At 39.4% G+C, this 23672-nt stretch overlaps 1 protein-coding gene across 3 annotated transcripts in view; it reads left to right on the plus strand.

The window, feature by feature from the left end:
• Positions 1 to 23672, plus strand: part of LOC140212501 (sodium-dependent neutral amino acid transporter B(0)AT3-like) — a 54172-nt gene that overhangs the window by 5939 nt on the left and 24561 nt on the right. Inside the window, exons 2-5 of one of the 3 annotated variants that reach the window (XM_072283375.1) lie at positions 90 to 230; positions 2378 to 2515; positions 12580 to 12764; positions 19782 to 19892. In XM_072283375.1, coding sequence (XP_072139476.1) covers positions 90 to 230; positions 2378 to 2515; positions 12580 to 12764; positions 19782 to 19892 — 575 coding nt within the window. The remainder of the gene's footprint in view (positions 1 to 89; positions 231 to 2377; positions 2516 to 12579; positions 12765 to 19781; positions 19893 to 23672) is intronic. The other 2 variants (XM_072283376.1, XM_072283377.1) reach the window with 2 other exon arrangements.

Here is a 23672-nt window from a genome sequence, read left to right on the forward strand (position 1 = left end):
TTGCAGAGAGGAAAGAAAGGCACTCAACCACAAACAAAAACAAAATTTTGCTGAAGTTCTTTCTTTGTCTTTTCAATTTATGATCACAGGAGCCTTTTTAATTCCTTACTTTATTGCACTAATCATTGAGGGGATTCCACTGCTTCACCTTGAGCTGGCAATTGGTCAGCATTTCCGAAGAGGTAGTATTGGTGTCTGGAGATCTATTTCTCCCTATCTGGGAGGTATAGGTAAGTTCTCACTTTTGAGATTTAAAAAAATAACTGTTTTAATTTAGCAAATAAACATCATTAATGTTCTTGAATAGATTGCATTTATACATTATTTGTAGATCCCCCAAGCTTAAGGTTCACAATGAGAGGAGCTGTGCTGTAGAATAGAATTTGATCTTGGATGACTATGAGCCTATTTGGCATGAGGTCAACTGTTGACATTAACAAAGGTTTTTAATTGGGGCCGGGGAGTTCATTATTGTAGTAATACTAACAAGGTACCAAGCATGCAGAGTAACAAAAAGTGTAAAATCAGTTTACATCTTGATCATAGGAAAAATAAAGATAATCAACTTATAATACTTTCCTAGTGTAGCTGTTGTTCAGACACTGCTGCTCCCTGACAAACAATGGTCCAGGAACAAAAATTCTCAAGTAATTTCCACTATCTCATCCCATTCAACGCACTAATAACTCCCAACAGCTGTTCATTTTAAAATTATTTCTAGCCCATAATTTGAAAATATTAAAACCACCATTGAAAGCACCCTAGGAGGGTAACTGATTTCTCCTTCCAAACCTGCCTAATGACAGATAATACTAGATAGCAACGTTTCACTGCTATAGCAGTGATAACCTGTCTGCTTTTCAAATTGACACCAACCTCAATAGGTTCAATATGCATACGATATACAAATGCATATGATATATATCCTGTATTGCAAGCATCCACAAAAACAGGAGGACTGCAAAGAATGAATGACAGTTAAATGTTAGAACCCCAAAGAGCCCCCAACTCACCATGCAACGCATAAGCAGCAACCAAGCAACAATCCCCCCTCCCCCACCAGCAAAAAAGCATTGACACCCCCCCCCACCAAGCACTGAAGCGTGCAGCGAAGCATCAATAAAGACACAGTCTTGCACTACCCCAAAGATTACTCGTTCACCCAGTATTCGACATACCGCCGGCTCGCTCTCTCACTAATAAGGGAAAAAGAGATGTCCTCATTTCACAGCAAGAGGGGAGACATAACAAAACAACTCGATGATTTATGGTGTTAGAAGTCTGTTGCGTCTCTTTTTCCAATCTTTGCCCAAAGAACTTGGGACCCTGGGCACACAGCCAGCAGCCATTTTGCTGCTTTCCACCTTCGGTTTTCTCCCACAACATATCAGTCGGCAGCACCAGCCTCAAATCAGCCCGTCTCCAGAGCAGTGAAAACTGGGCACCCTGATGGTGTGCTAGTCTTCCAGGCCACGTCCTTGGCATATCAAAAAGCGGCCAGTTGTGAGGCCTTGAGAGCGGGTCCCATTTCCGCAAAGAGCCAAAGTCAGCGCGTAACTCCAGGTTGGGGTCTTCAGAAGAACTTGGAAGGGGAAAAAGGAGATATCAAAGATAGAAATAGAGCTGTTTCCGAAGATACAAGCAAAGACGTCGCTGTTAGGCGCCATCTCCCTCCTAAGCTCAACAATCATGGATGCTTGTGCTCTCTGTCTACTTGGTTTACTTTTTGAATACTATATGCCGGAAAGGTGCTTACCCCCCACACTATCTTACCTCTCTTTTCCTCAAGTAGCATGGAACTCTTTAAAATCTGATTTTTTTCTGTAATCTCTGTGATTTCAACTAGTCACGGGAGATTCCAATTTCATAGCAAAATTGGTCAATGTTTTCATAAATGATTCCAGTTTCCACTCTGGTACACTGAAAATTAAAACACGAGGAAATCTGCAGACGCTGGAAATTCAAGCGACACACACAAAAAATGCTGGTGAACGCAGCAGACCAGGCAGCATCTATAGGAAGAGGTACAGTCGAAGTTTCGGGCCGAGACCCTTTGTCAAGTCCAATATTTTTTGTGTGTGGCACTGAAAATTAGTAAGGTTTGAATCCATGCATCTACCTGGTGTATACTTGTGTGCACAGACCTCTCACAACAATAATGAGACAGATAAATAGTTAACTGTTGCTCATTAACAGATATATTATACAATCAAGTAGCCTTTAAACGTAAGCAGAAGACCGTCTGCTAATGCAAATAGTAAATACCCTCTCTATAAGTTTATATTTTGTAGATTTAATTGTCAATTCCAATATAAAGTATCTTGTAACTTAGTTATTCGTTTCAGTTCTGATCAATATCTTCTTTGTTTTGTCACAGGCATTGCCTCAATGCTGACAACTTTCCAGCAAGGGCTGTTCTATACCAGTCTCCTTGCATGGACCCTGTGGTACTTCTTTCATTCATTTGAGGAACCACTGCCTTGGAAAAACTGTCCTTTAAACAACAACCGAAAAGGTTAAAGATAAAGATGAGTTTAATTGTCTTCTAATTTAAGGTCAATGGCCTGCCTCCCTAACAGTACTTTTTATTTGCCAGATGCAACCTGACCAACTTATCATTTAGAGTCTTTTCTGGTAATATTTCCAGATTTCAACGTCCAGGGCATTTTACTTTTGTCCTTTGGTTTATCTGCTCAATGACATATAGTTGCAGGAAAGATTCATCGTATCTGGGCGGATGTGGCCACATAATCAAAATCTGCTGTTGATCGCTGCACTTCCTTTACATTCCAGCACAGAGCACAATGGTTAGTCACTGTAATGTCCCTTATTTAGGCAATTGACACAACTTCTACTGGAAATTGGGAACTCCACCAACAATGGCAGTTATTGGGAGTTACCAATCACTGGGTGAATGTTCAGAATCAGTGGGAGTCTCAAGCATACTTACTGGGTGATCTGCCCTGACTATACCTCTATTCTTTCCACTGCAAATACACCACCTCAAGATTCATTATCAAACCCCACATCCAATAAAAAACTATTGTGGCTATATAAATACTTAAATTCACTAACAGTCATGAAATTCTCACTGCTAACTGGAAACACTGACAGAAGGAAGTTTGAAATTGCAAATGCACTTCCTTGGAACAATTCCGAGATTCTTTTAAATCCTCCTCAGTTGGTCCACATCTCATTCTCACCCGGTTCCATGCAGATGATGATGATCGGCACCTTACATCTGCTCGAGAATAAAAGAAATGAGTAGCTTTCTAATATCCCCTTTTTAATATTTTAATATTCTATTGGCGGGTTTCATAAACCTAGCTGGGGGTGGTCTGAAACTCCAACTCAGCGTGAATCCAAATCCCACCGAAATAGTTTCCTTTTGTTTTTATTACTATCTGAAACTTGTAGATTCTAGATGCAAGTTGAGTCTAATGCAGATGCTGTTGACTTATAAGTGAGATTTTATTGATACTGTAGAAAGAGTGCAAAGGAGATTTACAGTGGAAACTATAGAAAGAGTGCAGAGGAGATTTACAGTGGGTACCATAGAAAGAGAGCAGAGGAGATTTACAAGGATGTTGCCTGGATTGGAAAGCATACCGTTTGAGAATAGGTTGAGTGAACTTGGCCTTTTCCCCTTGGAGTGACGGAGGATGAGAGGTGACCTGACAGAGGTGTATAAGATGATGAGAGGCATTGATCGTGTGGATAGCTATAGACTTTTCCCCAGGGCTGAAATGGCTAACATGAGGGTGCATAGTTTTAAGCTGCTTGGAAGTAGGTATGCAGGGGACGTCAGGGGTAAGTTTTTCATACTGACAGTGGTGGGTGCATGGGATGCACTGCCGGCGACAGTGGTAGAGGTGGTTACAATGGGGTGTTTATAGAGACGCTTAGATAGGTACAGGGAGCTTAGAAAAATAGAGGGCTATATGGCAGGATAATTCTAGGCAGTTTCCAGAGTAGGTTACATGGTCAGCACAACATTGTGGGCTGAAGGGCCTGTAATGTGCTGTAGATTTCTATGTTCTGTGTTCTACGAATTGCAGGTGGCGTCATTTGAGGAACACGGTAAAGAATTGGGTGTGACTAACAGTTTCAGAACCCGCCTTTACAGTTCCCATAAGGGGGGTAATATTTTTTGGAGTTTGAGCTGGAATTACAATCAGGTTTCAAAGATTAAAGAGAAGTGTGGTTAACCAGTGTCCAGCCAATGCCATATGAGAAGTGAATATTTAACAGAATCGTCGCTCTGTTGGTATTTTGTTTATAATGTGGAATCTTAATATGAATACCTGCTACCATTCTCCATAAAATGTAAACAGTTCTATACCTATCACAATAAAATTACTATTGGCATATTTCAGTAAATTCCATGAGAAGCGTGATCACACACAGCTACAGTTCCACTTTCTATAGCTTTCTATGGAAGTTTTTTAACAATAATTCCCTCTGCTTGATAACAACAGTATCAGGGTAGAGAGAAAAAAAACAATGTCTGGTTTGATATTAACTCAAAACGCTGTCCACAGAAATTGTTTCTCTCCAATTCTAGATAGTCATCGAGATTCAGCTGTTGACATGCCTGGAAACTTGCTGCTTCGGTTACTGTCCAGTTGGCTTCTGCTAACGATTACCAGTGGGTTGGTTATTGTTCTTGACCTGTGGCATGACCATCATATGGCTAACTGCGTAGCTGAAGGAAAGCAGGATTGCGGTGTCGTTAATTCCACTCTATGCCATCAGGGTTTGGGGTGGACTAATAAAAATAGAGTCAATGATATGCCCAGTCTGAAAATCCATTATTTTAAAGAAAATAGATAAACTTTATTCCACCATTTATTTTGTGACCTCACGTCATTGCAAAGCAGTCACAGCCAATGAAATTTTGTTGACTGTTCTAATGTAAACTGAGCAGCACCACCAATGAAACTGACTTGATTCACCAAAGGCAGTTCAGGTTGGGCTGTGAGATGATCTGATGTATATATGAGATGTCTGCCCAAGACCACTAATGCCATCTTAAGCAATTTTTCTAAAGCCACTTACAAGTCATTCATACTTTAGTTTTTTCCAAACTGTACAAAACAATGACAAAAAAAAAATTTTAAATATACTTCCTATAAGTGCACATTTTAATATAAATGCTATAAGTATGCAGGGAATTTCCATTTTTTTATCTGAATCTTCATACAATTTTTCAGTCCCATGATGTAAAAAAAACTTAAATAAGCTAAATTCCAGATAACTCATTAGCAACATTAGTTAAATACATCTACAGCATCACCATAGCATTCTTTGGATATTACAACAGAGTGATGATTGATGATTGAGAACTGTTCTAAGACAGCATCAAAACATTTAGTTCAGTTTGTTCGTGTGACTTAATGTGTCAAGTTTTCTTTTATTTGCATTGCCTAGTTTTCTGAGCAGATGACAATGAGGCCACACTGAAACTGTCATGGGACCTCATGCGTAATTCTAACTGGTGTCCTGAATAGCCCACAGGCTTTTCACTTCTGGCCTGCAAAATAAAGTGAAACTGGTTAGAAGAGGCCCGAAATATATCTTTCTCCTTCTTTGCATTCCTTTGTGAGGACAGAATATTGAGCATTTGTAACAAGGAAAGGTAAATTACTCCTGCTCCAGGCTCAGATCCCCACTCCTGAATTACTACATCTGTAACTTCCTCTTGGCAAATTTCCCAAGTACCAGGCAACATTGTTGGTGCCCAAAGTTAGACTCCCATACACCAACCAATAGCTACTTCATAATATTTTGAGAGGTTATTTGACAGAGGGCATGAAGATTAGGCCAAAGGAGTAAAACTCTCCCAGGCCTGATATTTTTATTATAAAAGAAGAACTGATGCTTGTAACCTGACTGTAGGATTACCACACACATAAATAATGCTTAGAGAATTCAGTATGTAAACAGCAGAGAGATGAGATCTGACTAATGTATCCAGAAATAATAAACAGCTTATGTAATATAGATTTAAGCAGATCACTTAATTCAGTCTATATTTGCAAAACTGAAGGCTAATTATGTTGTGTATTTAATATTTAAGTAATATTTGAGTAATATTGTATATACTGTATATATTGGTTGATTAAGCAGTCTTGTTCATTTAAATAATTGATTACAAGTTATATGTATGAATATGTGAATTGCATATGTCATCACTCTACCATGCGAGGTGTGTGCCTTGCTTAAAGTCCTATGTCTTCCTTTGAATTAGTTTAATGTTCTGACGTTACAAAAAATAACATTAGCCACGAGATATTTTTAAAACAAACCTTAGACGGGGACTGCAAGTGTTCTACTGACACATTCAAGTGCAGTGAGAAATTCAAGTTTAAAAAAAGCACAGTGAGGAACACCCAAACAGAGCAGTCCATGTTCTTTGGAAGGAAAGTAACCAAGATCGAGTTTAAAAAAAGCAGTACACAGAAGAATTCAGGATTCATAAAGAGTGAGTACTGGGAGATAGCAATCATTAAAAAAATCAGAAATGATTGGCTACTTCAGAGAAATTGACACACTTGATTACACAAAAGATAACCAGAATATGTATGCTGAGCCAGTTCAATAATATTTTGAAGCAAATGAAATAGCCAATGAGAAGCAAGTACCAATTCTGTTATGTGCATTGGGTTTAAAGACATACAATTTGCTTCAAAGTTTACCTGCTCCAGCCAAACCAGCAGAATTGAGTTTTGCTGATATTGTCAAAGTAATGGAGGAACATTTAGAACTGAAGCCATTGTTGATTGCAGAACACTGTAAGTTCCTTAAACAGAATCAAAAAGAAGGGGAGTCCATTTCGGTGTACATGGCTGAATTGAAGAGATTGTCTGAACATTGTCAGTTCAGTAATGGGCTTAATGATGCACTGAAAGATCATTTAGTTTGTGGAATTTTACAAGAAAGCATTCAAAGACAGCGCAACTTACATTTAAAAGAGCAGTTGAAATCACAATTTCAATGGAAACTGCAAACAGAGATGTAGTTGAGTTGCATTCAGGAATGAAGGTGAATGTGAACAAAATTGCAAAGTCTAAACAGAAACCAGCTTGGCTGAACAAATTGTGTTACTGTTGTGACAGGGCCTCACATAGACTAGTTCAATGCAGACTTAGAAGTGACACCTGCAGAAAATGCAACAACATAGGACACATACAACGAGTATGTTGGGCAGACAAAAATAAATGGACTGCGGAAGGAAGAGGAAGAAGATAAAAAGTCAATATGCAGTTTCAAAGAAGAGCACTAACCTGCATGCTGTTGATGAAAAATCTGAGAGTGATCAGAGTGACTCAGGACTGAATAGCCTTTAGATTTACAAAGTGATAACTGGCAATAAACAAGCAATATGGCTTGCTCCAGAAGTGAATAACAAATTAATTAATATGGAATTGGACACTGGTTCATCTGTTTCAGTCATTCCACAGAACGTGCATGAACAACATTTCAAAGAGACTAATCTGAAGCCTGCAACTATCCAACTAAGAACTTAAACTTGAGAAAAGATAACTCCAGTGGTAATGTTGCTCGTAACAGTGAAATACAACAACCAGCAAGCCACATTGAGCTTTTATGTGGTAAAACCAGGAGGATCAACATTGTGGGGGTGTGATTGGCTGAGACAACCACAACTTGATTAGAGATCCATTCACCATTTGCATGTCACATCTCCTGCAATTAAGTCAATTCAAAGTCATAGAGTCATAGAAAAGTACAGCACATAAACAGGCCATTCTGCCCATCTAGTCTGAGCATTTTAAACTGCCTACTCCAATCAACCTGTACTGCACCATTGCCCTCCATACCCCTAGTATTCATGTACTTATCCAAACTTCTCTTAAATGTTGAAATCAAGCTCATATGCACCTCTTGCACTGGCAGTTCATCCCACAATCCCATAACCCTCTGAGTGAAGAAGTTTCCCCTCATTTTCCCGTTAAACTTTTCACCTTTTACCTTTAACCCATGACCTCTAGTTGTAGTCCCACCTAACCTCGGTGGGAAAAAACCTGCTTGCATTACCTTATTGGTGCCCCTCATAATTTTGTATACCTCTATCAAATCTCCTCTCAATTGTTACGTAACCAGCAACAATGAATATCAATCGAGACAGGTTATATAAAAACAACCAAACATTTATTAAACACGGATAAAAAAATAAAAACAAATGAAAACCTTAACCGGAAGTTAACCGCTATGCAGCCATTCAACAAATCGTCACTCGGCACTGGTTCTTAAAGCATTAAATGGGAAAACAGTTCTTAAAGCAGTAAAGTCAGATACAGTTCTTAAAATAGTAAATTCGAAAGTCCAACAGATTTATACATTCAATTGGGAGAGATTTCTCTGGAGAAGGATTTCTTCATGGACGCGACTTTCCTGCTGGTTCAGTCCAAAGGATTCACGATGAAGGAAATAAACAGCTTAAAACAACTGACCTTAATTTCTTCTAGAGAGAAAATCCCACATGAACTACCCTGCTCTTTCGGCAGGAGTTATCTTCGATGCAGGTCGCTACTTCTTCAACGAAGACTCAATAAGGTCGATCCTTTATTAAACTGCCAAAACATTCCCAACTTCTCTTAACACCTTCATATCCTGTACTTCAATAAAGTCTTCACTCTCCAATACTGCTGGAAAAAGGTACATCAACACATCTAGTAAAAATTGCCAGTCCAGCACTATTGTACCTTGCAACAGAACGTAACACTCCATTTTAAAAATGAAACTGCGTCACAAAATAAATACACAACAGAAACGGAGACACAGATGCACGTTCTAGCTGGAAAACTAAAAACTAAAAACTAACTGCGTCATCTAAGGTCTTTCCTTATATACCCGTGGTGAACATGTCCTCACATGACCTCGCATTGGGGGGGAAAATTACATCAGGTGACATCCAAAAGACCATTACATCATTCTCACAAGAAAGTCACAAGATCTCCTTCAGGTATGTAACGCAATCTTCTATGTTCCAAGATATGAAGTCCTAACCTATTCAATCTTACCTTATAACTCAGGTCCCCCAGACCTGGCAACATCTTTGTAAATTTTCTCTGTACTTTTTTAACCTTGTTTACATGTTTCCCATAGGTAGGTGACCAAAACTGCACACAGTACTCCAAATTAAGCCTCAGCAATGCCTTATACAAATTCAATATAACATTCCATCTCCTATGCTCAGTACTTAAATTTATGCAGGCCAATGTGCCAACAGCTTTCTTTATGACTCTATCAACCTGTGACACCACTTTCAATGAATTATGGACCTGTATTCCAAGATCACTTTGTTCTACCCCGCTCCACAGTGCCCTACCATTCACTGTGTAAAACCTACCCTGGTTGGTCTAACCGAGGTGCAACATCTTGCACTTGTCTGCATTTTTCCAGCTGGTCCATATTCTGCTGCAAACCACGATAGGCTACCTCGCTCTCCACTACAACCCCAATCTTGCTGTCATCTGCAAATTTGCTGATCCAGTTAACCATATTATCATCTAGATCATTGATATGGATAACAAAAAATACCAGTCCCAATAACGATCCCCGTGGAACTCCAGTCACAGGCATCCAGTCTGAGAGGCAACCCTCTACTACAGCTTTCTGCCTTCTCCCACAAAGCCAATCTTCTACCTCATCTTGAATACCGAGCGACTGAACCTTCTTAACTAACCTTCCAAGCAGGAACTTGGCAATTGCTAAAGTCAATGTAGACAACATCCATTTCCTTGCCTTCATCAACTTTCCTGGTAAATTCCTTGAAAAGCACTATAAGATTGGTTAGGCACATCCTACCACACACAAAGACTATCCTTAATCAGTCCATGTCTAGACAAATACTCATATGCGCTATCCAGTCCCTTAGAATAGCTTTCAATAACATTCCCCCTATTGATAACAGGCTCACCAATTTATAATTTCCTGGCTTATTCTTTGAGCCTTTCTTAACCAGCGGAACAACATTAGTTATTCCCCAATCCTCTGGCACCTCACCTGTTGCTAAAGATGATTTAAATATATCTGCTAGGGGGCCCAACAGTTTCTGCAAATGCCTCCTGCGGGGTCCGAGGGAACACTTTGTCAGGCCCTGCAGATTTATCCACATTAATTTGCCTCAAGACAGAAAATACCTCCTCCTCTGTAATTTATAAAGAGGCCATGAAATTGATGGTGCTTTGCCTCACTTCTGTAGATCCTGTGTCCATCTCCTGAGTAAAAACAGATTCAAAAAATGTATTTAAGATCTCCCCCATCTCATGGATTGATTAAGAAAAGTGAATTAAGAAAGGTACTGGATGATGGCACAACTCTCTCCATGCTGAACACCATGAATCGTTGCCCAACAGAGGGCAAATAAATATTGTCCCAACATCTGTGCCTCTGGCTGAAAGCACATTGGACAAGGAAGGAACATGCTACTGAGAGGAAGAGTGAAAGTGATGAAAGCAGTGGTCCAACTACAACAGTTTTTGTAGGAAACATCTCAGAATGCTTCTGATAGGTTAATCAGGCAGTCACTTGTGAAATGTTGATTGGTTTTAGGCTGGAAGAGAGTTCAAGCAGTTGTAAGCATTCAGCTTTTGTGAATATAAAGAACCAGAATCTACTCTGCGTGTATTAAGGTTACTGCATGAACATCAAGTGGAAGACAAAAAGCTGCTTGTAAAACTAGATGCAAACACCAAAGCCAAGCTGGATGAATGGAAAACCAAAAACAAAGTTTTCAATGGAGATACGAAAACAGAGGATTCATGAGATGATTTTGTGGATGAGGAAACCAAGAGCAGAGACCAAATTGAAAAGGAAGCATAGAAGGATTAATAAGAGAATACTCCAGTAAATTAAATACAGCTTCCAAAGATCAAGATGCACAAACTAGAAAAAGGAAGCAAGATATCCAGGGTTATCAGACCATTTCACACAATCTCAGAATCAACCCTACAACCACCGCAGAAGGAACCCCAGAACCAGAGAATGTTTTCAAGCAGAGTGATCATGCATGTCAGAAAAGATATTATCTCACAAGAGTGAGACACCATCTGCTGCGATGAAATCTTTAGGCCTGAATGGGACAACATAAAATTTACCTTGCTGTGGATGTCTGTATATAGTAGTTGTATTATATAATATACTGTGTATATAGTTGAGATGCATTCTCTATTGAGTTGAAGTTTATAGCCAAGCTGAGAGGAGTGTTGTGTAGTTAATATTAAGCAATATTTGAGTAATCTTGTATGTATGTATTGATTGATTAAGCATTCTTCTTCATTTAAATAATAAATTACTGGTTATATGTATCAATATGTGAATTGCATCAAGCTACCATGTAATACTGTATTAGACTGTATTCATTAGAGTATAGAAGAATGAGAGGGGATCTCATAGAAACATTTCGAATGTTGAAAGGATTGGACAGAGTAGATGTGGAAAGGTTGTTTCCCTTGGTGGGTGAGTCCAGGACAAGAGGCCATAGTCTTAGAATTAGAGGGTACCCAGTTAAAACAGAGATGAGGAGAAATTTTTTTAGCCAGAGGGTCGTGGATTTGTGGAATTCGTTGCCACATACAGCTGTGGAGGCCCGATCATTGAGGGTGTTTAAGGAGGAGATTGACAGGTATCTAATTAGTCAGGGTATCAAGGGATATGGGGAAAAAGCCGGAAATTGGAACTAGATGGGTGAATAGTTTAGCTCATGGGGGAGTTGCAAAGCAGACTCGATGGGCCGAATGGCCTACTTCTGCTCCTTTGTCTTGTGATCTTGTGAATACATGCGCACCTCACTTAAAGTAAACACAAGGTTAGACCCGCATTCCCGAACTCCCATGTCTTCCTTTGAAGTTACAAAACATAGCAAAATACATATCAGAGCTTTCAGGATAAGTCATAGGTTGAAATCTATTCCCTGTGGTGTTTATGGGTAACATCCAGTGACACCACAATAAATGGATTAATATTGTGATTTTCTTTATTGTTCAAGCACGGTACAAGTCTTAATTTAAAACATATAAGGATGAGGTTAAAAATGGATGATGAATTGTTGTATAAAAATCAAATATTTCCTTGTAGTTGTTATCAAGAATATATCATTGCAGGTAACAGTAGGTGTTGGCGAAGGGTTGCATTAATACATTCTTCATTTCCCCGAGTGAAAGGGCGTATTACAAAATTTGTTGCCTTGTATCTGTATTGACTGACCACTCAAGGACTTAACAGACTAGGAAATCCTGATAATCAACAAGCCAGGAAATAGTCTATGAAGGAAATAATATTGATAGAGTGAACTTCTCGTTCCATTATTTATTAAGTAATTCAATTTAATGTTTCGCTGGTTTGCCCAACATATAAAGTTCATTTATACTTTGAGTTCCAGGATTATTCACACTAGAAGCTCCTATATTCTCCAAGTTGCTGGTACATCATGTCTCCTAATAATTTTGCATATTAATGTCTACTTTGTTCCACATTTAATTTTATTTATTTAGTAATATTTTTGACACCTTGCTTTTGGGCAATTCTACTCACTATCTTTCATATTTTTTGTAGGGTTTATTAAAGAGTGTGAACAGAGTACTTCCGTAGATTACTTCTGGTACAGAGAGACCTTGAATATCAGTCCTGATATTAGCTTAATTGGAGACGGCCTGCAATGGAGGATGGTTTTGTGCCTCGTTGCTACTTGGTTGATTTTGTATCTCTGTGTTACAAGAGGGTTTGAAAGCTTTGGAAAGGTGAGTTGTAAATAAAATAGCATATGACATTTTAGATTCATTAATACTTTAAGAATATTTGGTAAGGGTATTTGTTATGTTCAGCCAGCGTAACTTTATCCGCAAAATTACCCCAACCCTAACCTCTGAATTGTCATACACATTATTCTTACTGGTCACATTGAGTTTTAGTTTTACAGAATTCTTCGGGCAGAGTTCTCATTTATAATCCAGATAGTTTAAAGTGTTAAGGTGACAGTGGCCAGGATCCTATTCAGAGCCTGGATCTCTGAAGGCTCAGTTGATAGGATTCACACCTCTGAGTGTAAGTACAGAAGCAAATAGAGAGCCCAGTGGCATGTTGTCATGACAACAATTTACCATGAATGTTAAAAAAACAAAAGAGCTGGCTGTCTGGCCATTAACTTCAGAATGGGAGCGGGCGGTGGCGGGGAGGGGGGTACAATTTGAAGTATTGTGAGCAGTTTTGGGCCCCATATGGGTGGATGGCTGGCATTGGAGAGGATCGAGAGGTTTACGAGAATAATCCTGGCGATGAAAGAGTTAACGTATGCGAAGCATTTGATGGTTCCGGGCCCGTGCTCACTGGACCTTTGAAGAATATTGAAAGACTAGATAGAGTGAATGTGGAGAGGATTTTTCTTATTGTGGGAGAGTCTAGAATCAGAGGGAACAGTCTCAGACTAGAAGGACATCCTTTTAGAACAGAGATGAGAAGGAATTTCTTTGGCCAGTGAGTGGGGAATCTGTGGAATTCATTGCCACAGATGGCTGTGGAGGCGAAGTCATTGAGTATATTTAAAGGAGGTTGATAGGTTTTTGATTAATAAGAGGATCAAAAATTACAGGGAGAAGGCAGAAGAGTGGAATTAAGAGGGATAATAATTCAGCCATGGGGGAATGCAGAGCAGACTTGATGGGCCGAATGGCCTAATTCTGCTCCTATGTCTTATGGTCTTTCACAAAACTCTATGTAGATCCAAAAGGTGGAGCGCAGACCAGGTCTGAACCCTTAAAAGATGTACTAGTTTAAATATAATATCATGAATGTTAATTTTCTCAGGATGCATTCAAAATAAACATATGTTCCCCAGGTTCTATTGCAAGGAGCAGAGAGAACACAAAACACCATTAGTACCTGCATGTTATGTACCCATCCGGTGAACCCAGAACATCAAATCTATCTACCAGTCTTTGGCATGGTGTCATAGAGCATAGATACAGGCCCTTTGGCCCCACATCTCAATGCTGACCTTTTTGTCCATTGACAATAAAACTATTCACCTGTAGAACATAGAGCAATACAGCACTGTACATGCTCTTCAGCCTACGTTGTGCCAACCTTTTAATCTATTCCAAAATCAATCTAACCCTCCCCTCCCACATCTTCCATTTTCCTTTCATCCATGTGCCTATCTAAGAGTCTTTTGAATGTCTTTAATGTATCTGCCTCTACACATCCACCTCCTCTGTGTAAAACACTTACCTCTGATGTCCCCCAAATTCCTTCCTCCAATCACCTTAAATTTAAATCCATAAATATCTGTGCCCTTTTATACTGTGCCTAATTAGTTGACTGTCTGAATATCTTAAATATACAGAATGCATCTAATTTCACCACCTCCACTGGCAGACCTTTGCAGATATCAACCACTGTCTGTGTATTCACATAAATACACAGATTTACATGAATACCACTGTCTAGGCCTAATTGTTTAATGCTATTGTGTAGTGACTTTGGTTTATACCAGTTGTAGATTTTACTATTGGGACAATGTATACCCTGTTCATGTTCCATAGTCTTTCAACTTCCTCTTTTAATTCAGCATATTTCTGGTGTTTTTCACTTCTTGATTTCTGTATGTAATCTGGTTTGGAATGGCTATATCTATTAAGTAAGTTGTTCTTGCTTGTTTATCCTGTAGTATTATATTCAGCCAGTTATTATGGATTGTCCGATCTGTAGTAATAGATTGGTCGTAATATAATTTGTAGGACTCTGACTCTAAAACCGGATCAGGCTTATATCTATAGTAAGGTATTGTGTCCATTATGAGTATGTATTTTAAAGCAAGATTTTGGTGAATGATGTTTGCCACTTGATTATGTCTGTGTAAGTAATCAGATTGAGTTAAACTGCTTCAGGATCCTATAATGTATTGGATCGTTTCTTGTTTCTCTTGGCATTTTCTGCATTTATCATCTTGTTGGTCTTTTATGTATTCTTGATCATTTTTTGTGTTAACCACCTGGTCCTGTATTGCCACAAGGAACCCCTCTGTTTCTGGGAAGAGGTCTCCAGCTCTGAACTAGGTGTTTGACAATTTCTTGTCAACATCTAGTCTGCTCAGATCATGGGGATGTCTTCCATGGAGGGTCATGCTCTTCCATTGGTTAACCTTTTCTTCTTTCTTTTTTCCAGTATTTTTATTGATTTCTATATAGAAAAATACAGAGTCCAAGAGAATACATATTATAAAACAAAAGAAAAAATATAATAATATCAGATACAATATATTGAATCACGTTAACGAACTCCTCACTCTATATTCATATAGATTAGATTCATTCGTGTATTAGAATATAAACCATTTTATAAAAAAAAAGATATACAGCCACTACCAAAGTCAAAGCTGTTTGGGAAAAAAAAGAAAAAAAAACTTTTCAGATAATAAAATATACTATTAACCAACTTCTGTACTTTAACAAGAAGTCAAAGATTATGAAAATAATTTAAAAACGGCCCCCACAAATTTTGAAAATCTTGGTTAGATTCAGAAATTGAATCTTTTCAAAATTTAGGCATGCCATAACATCTCATAGAATAGAATAGAATTAATTTTATTAAAACGAATGTTTTACCTAAATTTATATATCTCTTTCAGGCATTACCTGTTTTTTTTCCTAAATCCTTTTTTGACTCTCTGGACTCCTCCTACATATGGAAAAATAAACGTCCTCAATTAAATAAAGTCCATCTCTGGAAAGTTAAAAAGAATGGAGGTTTAGCTTTACCAAAGTTTAGGTTTTATTGCTGGGCAGCTAATATATGAAATCTCACATTTCGTTCATACAATATTAATCACGAGGACTGTCCCGGGTGGGTTTCTTTAGAAGCTAACTCAGTTAATAAATTTTCTGTTATCTCCCTTTTGGAATCTTCACTTCCTTTATCCTTAAGTAAGATAACTGAAAATGTGGTAGTCAAACTTACTTTGAGGATTTGGATACAATTTAGAAAACATTTTGGTTTATTGGGATTCTCCCTTTCTAGTCCCATTTTTAAAAATTATTTTTTTAAGCCTTCTATGACTGATGTTATTTTTAAACAATGGGAAAGATTGGGTATTACATGTTTCCGGAATCAGTTTGTGGGAGGAAGTCTTTCTTCGTTCAAACAATTGTCAACTAAATATAGTTTATCAACTAAATATAGTTTAACCTTTTCTTCTATAGTGATCATTTTTCTGGGTTGTGCTTTCATTTAAGTTTCGTGGTGTGTACTTCTTATCAGAATTGCACATGCTTGCATAGAGAGCGGAACCCTGTTTTTATTGATGAAAATATATCCTTATAAGTTTTATCTGACTGTTGTGTAAATATTTAATGACTGTTATTCCTTTACCTCCTCCTGCCCTAGGTAGTGTTAATCTAAGTGTGTTTGAGTATACGTAGTATTTTCTAAAATTTGTCATTTCATTTCTTATTTTTCTTTGTAAATTTTCTAAATTGGTTTTGGACCAAGATATTATGCCAAGAGAATGTGTTAATAGCTAAAGTGTTTATTGTCTTTGTTACATTTTTACTACTGAGCTCTGTTTGGCAGATTTTAAGCCTTGAAGTAAACTCAGTTGAAAATTTTCCCTTTATCGCACAATGAAATCCCAAATACTTACGGTATATGTTTCATATTCATCCATCGGATGCATAGTATCCTGCTGCTCAGTTTTATAGTCTACTAGTTCTATCACACCTTTCATTATGTTTAATGTTCTGCACTTACCTGCCAATAGACAGACCCAGCAGATTCGCAGGTGAAGTTTGGACCCACCTGGTTGGACTGTTTGGGGCCCTGAATGGAGGTGATGGAGGAGGTGAATGGGCGGGGATAAGCGCCAGGAAGAGGATTAGTGGGGAGGAACGAATGAATAAGGGAATCGAGGAGGAGTCATCTCTGCAGAAAGCGGAAGTGGGGGGAGGGAAAGATACATTTAGCAGTAGGATCCCTTTTGAGATGCCGGAAGGTGACGTGTTGGATCGGAGGCTGATGGGGTGGTAGGTAAGGACAAGAGGAATGCTATCACTATTACAGCGGCAGGAAAATGGGGTGAGCATGGATTTATGGGAGATGGAGGAGATGCAGGTGAGGGCAGCATCAATAGTATTATCACTGGTCCTTTACATCCTTGCGTACTCTTAAGGCATCCTTTCTACTCTCTGTAAGCACTTCAGCAGTTATTATTAATTCTTTCTTTTTGTATTTGCACAGTCTGTTGTCTTTTGCACATTGGTTGCCCGTCCAGTTGGTGCGGTCTTTCATTAACTTTATTACGGTTATTGGATTTATTGAGTACACCCGCCCACAAGAAAATGAATCTCGGGTTGTATATGGTGACATGTGTGTACTTTGGTTGACCATTCATCAACAGAACTAGGTTAGAAAACACTACGCGACTCGTATTTAATTGAAGCTCACACTTTATTATCTCTGCACAAACAACAACCCGTAACTATGTTGACACCAGGCCAACAACTTAGAAGATGAATTCTACTGTTCCCTCCGTACCAATACTCACTCAGACCACTCTTCCAATTTATAACACCAAAACAGAGGATCTCTGCTGGCCAGATGATCAATTCTTTCTTCTCCCAGACCTGGCAAAAGGGGTTCTTCCTTGCGATGGTGATGCTCTAAAAAATGTTATCACTGTTAGTGCATTCAAAGTGTCCCCTTTTATATTCAGTCCTTATCAATTCAAATGTAGCATTCTGGTGTCATTGGATACACATCACCTGGTTGACCCTATTGGCTCTGGTTCAGGGCTACAACCCACAGTATTTTATGTTTTAAGCTTTGTGACTTTAACTAGGCAACCCAGACACAGAGTCTAATTAGATTACAGATCGCTTCTTCAGTAGGTCTGGAACTTTACACAATAAATAGCTACTCGTCTGAGAATGGTCTCAGGTTTAGCAGGTCCTGACCTGAAGCTCCTTGAGTCCGTATTCAATTGCTTCGATTAAATTATCCCAGAGCAGGAGTCAGTTCAGATTCTACAAAATGGGTGGAGACTGCAAGGACAGTGTCACAAAATGGGCGCCTACATCCCACTGTCCTCGACCCATTCCAGCCTGACATTTTCTTCGATATTACAAACCTGCCATGGCCAACACCTTGATAGTAAATTTACTTTGAACTTTGAAGTTTTTGTAGTTTCAATAGGGCAGAAAATGTCCCACACCCAATGATTCAGGCCATTAACCACAAATTACCAGTTGGAAGTTAAACTGTGTTCAGATTTTACTTCCTGATGATTGGTTCTCAAAAGCACAAGAGGTTCTGCAGATGCTGAAAATTCAGAGAAACATCTAAAATGTTGGAGGAAGCCAATGGGCCAGTCAGCATCTATGGTGATGAATAACCAGTCGATGTTTTATGCCAAGATCCTTAATCAAGACTGGAAAGGAAGGGGAAAGAAGACCCGCAAACATGGACTATGTTCACTGTTCCCTCCATAGATGCTGACTGACTGGTTCTCATTCTAATCAATCCATAATTATGCAATCCATAATTTCATAATCATACAAAGAAAATTCCGGAGAAACTCAGCAGAACAGGAGCGGAATATAAAGTTGATGTTTCAGGCTAAGGCCCTTTATTAGACTGACTCTTTTTAACTCTCCATTGTTGCTGCCAGCCCTGCTGAGTTCCTCCGGCATTTTGTGTGTGTTATTTTGTATTTCCATGCATGAATATGGAAGAGGGAAGCGGGGGGGGGGGGCAGAGTGGAGAATAGAAGAAGAGGGATGGGGGAGGGGGGAAATACCATAAGATGGAGCAATTATTGTTCATGCCCTCAAGTTGGAGGCTACCTGGAGAGAATATGAGGTGTTCTGCCTCTGACCTGAGAGTGGCCTCATCATGGAACAAGAGGAGGCCATAGACCAACATGTCAGAATGGGAATGGGGATTAGAATTAAATCCTGGTTTTTGCAGATGGAACAAAGTTGCTCAGCAAAGCATGACCTTGCAAGCAGAAGAAGAGCTACAGCTGCCCATTCACCTCCTCACTCATGTCCATTCAAACAGTATTTCCAGGTGAGGCAACACTTCATCTGTGAATCTGCTGGGGTTGCATCAGGTTGGGGGACCACATTGCAGAGCATGTTTGCTCCATCCACAAAAAGCAGGGTCTCCCAGTAGCCAGCCATTTCAAATCCAGTCCCTATTCCCATTCACATGGCATAATCTGTTGGTATGAACATTGATTTCTCCAACTTCCAGTAACTTTCCCCCTCCCCCTTCCTTCTTCTTCAATACCCTACTCTGGTCCCCCCACGTTTTCTCCACAATTGCTTAAACCTCCTGGTGCCCTTCTTCTCTCCTTTTCTTCTGTGGTCCATTCTCCACTCCTTTCAGATTCCGTCTTCTCCAGCCTTTTAGCTTTTCCACCTATCATCACCCAGTTTCATACTTCATCTCCCCTTCCCCACCCACCTGACTTCACCTATCAGCTTCTAGTGTACTCCTTCCTCTCCTCCCACCTTCTTATTCTGTTATCTTTCCTCTTCCCTTCCAGCCCCGAAGGGTCTCGGCCCAAAACGTCGACTGTTTATGCATTTCCATAGATGCTGCCTGACCTGCTGAGTTCTTCAAGCATTTTGTGCATTGATCTGCAGAATCACTTGCGTCCATAACTTCATAACCACAGAATGATTTTCAATTAAACAATTTCAGATTTCAAACAGGGGGCGAACATTATTAATTAATTAAAAACCTGCCCTTTTTTGTTGCAGGCCATTTACTTCACTGCAACTTTCCCTTATTTTGTACTACTCATTTTCCTTGTACGAGGTTTAACACTGCCCGGGGCCATTAATGGTTTAGTCTACCTAATTACCCCAGAGGTAAGTAAGCACACTTAGTTGTATGTCAATAATATGCATTAAGATTTTTTTTTGGTATTATTTTATATGTGATTTAGATGTTGCCTGCAAGGCTAATGTGAACTGCCTAGATCTAATGGATCCCTGAGCTGACACTATTTATGACAGCAATTAAGAGTCAACAATCTTGGTGGGTCAGATCAGACCACTTTAGAATTGCATATTGCACATTTGCTGCCTTGAAGGCATGTTGCAACACAATGGAATTTTACAACAATTACAAACTGCGAACCTTATTATTGCCGATACTATCTTTTATATGCCAAACTTATCTATGAATCAATAGCCTAGACTTTTTTATGTACTTGTGCAATAACCCAACTAAAGTATGTCCATTCCTACTAATGTATCCCTCTGGTAATGTCAGTAATACATCAGAATTCTTATTAGCAATTTTTATAGCAATTTCTTTGCCTAGACAATTCCACAGAATTGAGGACAACTTGCTTCCACTCCTCTATAGAATACTAGCCACGAGGGCAGGCACAATGTTGCAAAATTGTGTCCATTTGGGGTGGCATGGTAGCCTAGTGGTCAGCACAACACTTTACAATAGAGGGGACCAGAGTTCAATTCCTTCCACTGCCTGTAAGGAGTTTGTACGCTCTTCCCGTGACCACGTGGGTTTCCTGCCACAGTTCAAAGACGTACAGGTTGGTAGGTTAATTGGTCATTGTAAAAATTGTACAGTGATTTTCTAGGATAAAATCGGGGGATTGCTGAGAAGCTCGAAGGGTCTTGTCCGTGCTGTCTCTCAATAAATAAATAAATTGAAATTGGCAAATTTACATCAATGCTCCATAGAAAGTATCAGGATGCATCATAGCTTGGTATGGCAACTGCTCTGCCCATCACCTCAAGGAACTTCAGAGTGTTCTGGACATAATTCAGCATATCATAGAAACCAGCCTCCCCTCTTTGGACTCTGTCTTCACTTCTCCCTGCCCCAGTAAAGCAGTCAACATAAACAAAGACTCCACCTGCAGTACCTAGACCTTCTCTCTTTCAGAGATTGATTGGTTCTTGATTGGACAGGGCGAAGGCCAGGAACTGAGGTTGAGGAGGAGATAGGAAAAAGGATCAGCCATGATTGAATGGCGGAGCAGACTCAATGGGTCAGATGGCCTAATTCTAATTCCTATGCCTTATGCTCTTATGGTCTTCTCCTTCTTCCCATTGGGCAGAAGATACAAAAATCTAAAATCACATATCACCAGACTCAAAGATAGTTTCTATCCTACTGTTATTGAACACTTCCCTTGTATAATAAGATGGATTCTTGACCTCAAAACTTACCTCGTTATGACTCAACCTTACTGTCCACCTGCACTGTACTTTCTCCATAATGGTAATACTTCATTCTACATTTTGTTATTATTTTACCTTGTGCTACTTCAATGTATTGTGGTAATGAATTGATCTGTGTGACCAATATGCAAAACGTTTTTCACTGTAGCTCGGTACATATGAGGATAATTAACCAATTTACCAGTTTACAATTTGCCTCTACCCCTCTACAGTACACCAACCACGAGGACGGGCACAGTGTTGCAAAACCTCACATGTGGGCAATGCAAATGTGTTTTAGCTAACAGAGTGATGTATTAGTATGCCATTTATTTTGCTGCATTAATTGTTTAGTGACACTGTTGTTCAACACTTCAATGGGTCAATTGCTAATAAATTCCTCTCAGCAGTCCAGTTTCAGATAGGTTTGATACAAAATCAGTGGAATCCATTTTAAAATTTTAGCAGATGTCCATGCAGGATTAAGGGAAATATACTAAATTTCAAGTGGAGAAAAATTCACACGGAAGTAATGTTACATAAATATATAGAGAAAAATCAGAAAATAAGATAACAATGACACATTGAAAAAGAAGGGAAGGGAGAGATTAAGAAAACGTTAATTCAAGTTGACAAGTAAACACCAGCACTATGGACCAAATGATTTGCTTCCAAGCTATAAATACCATAGAAGCACAAGCATTGATGTGGAATTGAAAATTCTAATTGCTTCTGGAGTTGAAGTGGTCCATTAATATTGACTAAACTGGAGGCCTATGTCCATTAATATTGACTAAACTTTGTACACTATCATTAGACAGATCTTGCATTAGGAAGTGTTGCTATGAGCCAGTCATCCAAAAGTAAACCAGGTAATTACAGGCCGGTGAGCCTGATATCAGTAGTAAGTAAATTATTGGAAGGTGTTCTGAGAGATCGGATATACAAGTGTTTAGACAGCATGGCTTTGTGTGTGGTAGATCATGTTTAACGAATCTTGTAGAGTTTTTCGAGGAGGTTACCAAGGAAATAGATGAAGGAAAGAATGTGGATGTTGTCTACACGGACCTTAGTAAGGCCTTTGACAAGGTCCCACATGGGAGGGTAGTTCAGATGGTTCAGACACTAGGTATCCATGGAGAGGTTGTAAACTGGATTTGAAATTGGCTGTGTGGGAGAAGACAGAGAGTGGTAGTGGATGATTGCTTCTCAGACTGGAGGCCTGTGACTAGTGGTGCGCCTCAGGGATCTGTGCTGGGACCATTGTTATTTGTTGTCTATATCAATGTTCTAGATGATAATGTGGTAAATTGGATTAGCAAGTTTGCTGATGACACTAAGATTGGAGGTGTTGTGAACAGCGAGGAGGACTTTCAAAGCTTGCAGTGGGATCTGGACCAACTAGAAAAATGGGCCAGAAAATGGCAGATGGAATTTAATGCAGACAAGTGTGAGGTGTTGTATTTTGGAAGGACAAATCAAGGTAGGACATACACAGTAAATGGTAGGGCACTGAGGAGTGCGGAGGAACAAAGGGATCTGAGAGTTCAGATACATCATTCCCTGAAAGTGGTGTCACAGGTAGAGAGGGTTGTAAAGAAGGCTTTTGGCATCCTGGCATTCATAGTATTGAGAATAGGAGTTGGGATGTTATGGTGAGATTGTATAAGACATTGGTGAGGCCAAATTTGGAGTATTGTGTACAGTTCTGGTCACCTACCTATACGAAGGATATCAGTAAGATTGAAAGAGTGCAGAGAAAATTTACTAGGATGTTGCCAGGTCTTCAGGAGTTGAGTTACAGGGAAAGGTTGAACAGGTTAGGACTTTATTCCTTGGAGCGTAGAAGAATGAGGGGAGATTTGATAGAGGTTTACAAAATTATGAAGGGTATAGACAGAGTAAATGTGCGTAGGCTCTTTCCACTTAGATTAAGAGAGATAAATACGAGAGGACATGGCTTTAGGGTGAAAGGTGAAAGGTTTAGGAGGAACATTGGGGGAACTTCTTCACTCAGAGAGTGAGAGTCTGGAACGAGCTGCCATCTGACGTGGTAAATGCGGGCTCACTCTTAAGTTTTAAGAATAAATTGGATAGATACATGGATGGGAGAGGTCTGGAGGGTTATGGACTGGGTGCAGGTCAATGGGACTAACGGAATAAAGTTTCAGCACAGACTAGAAGGGCCGAATGGCCGGTTTTCTGTGCTGTAGTGTTCTACGGTTCTAAGTAGAACTGGTAGTTCAACTCTGAGAAGTTCAGTAAGGATGGAGACGGAGGAGCTATGTAGTGAGATGAGGTTCACATGAAGCGTTCTAAAATAAACAGGATAATCTTGAAACTGTTCTGAGACTGTGACAAGGATTTGGTTTAATTCACGTCAGTTCCTCTTCACAAGAAGAGAGACCTCAGTGTTCCCACAGACAACAAAGGAATCACAATATACAGAGGACT

The sequence above is a fragment of the Mobula birostris genome, chromosome 19, assembly GCF_030028105.1.
Source record: "Mobula birostris isolate sMobBir1 chromosome 19, sMobBir1.hap1, whole genome shotgun sequence".
Lineage (NCBI taxonomy): Eukaryota > Metazoa > Chordata > Chondrichthyes > Myliobatiformes > Myliobatidae > Mobula > Mobula birostris.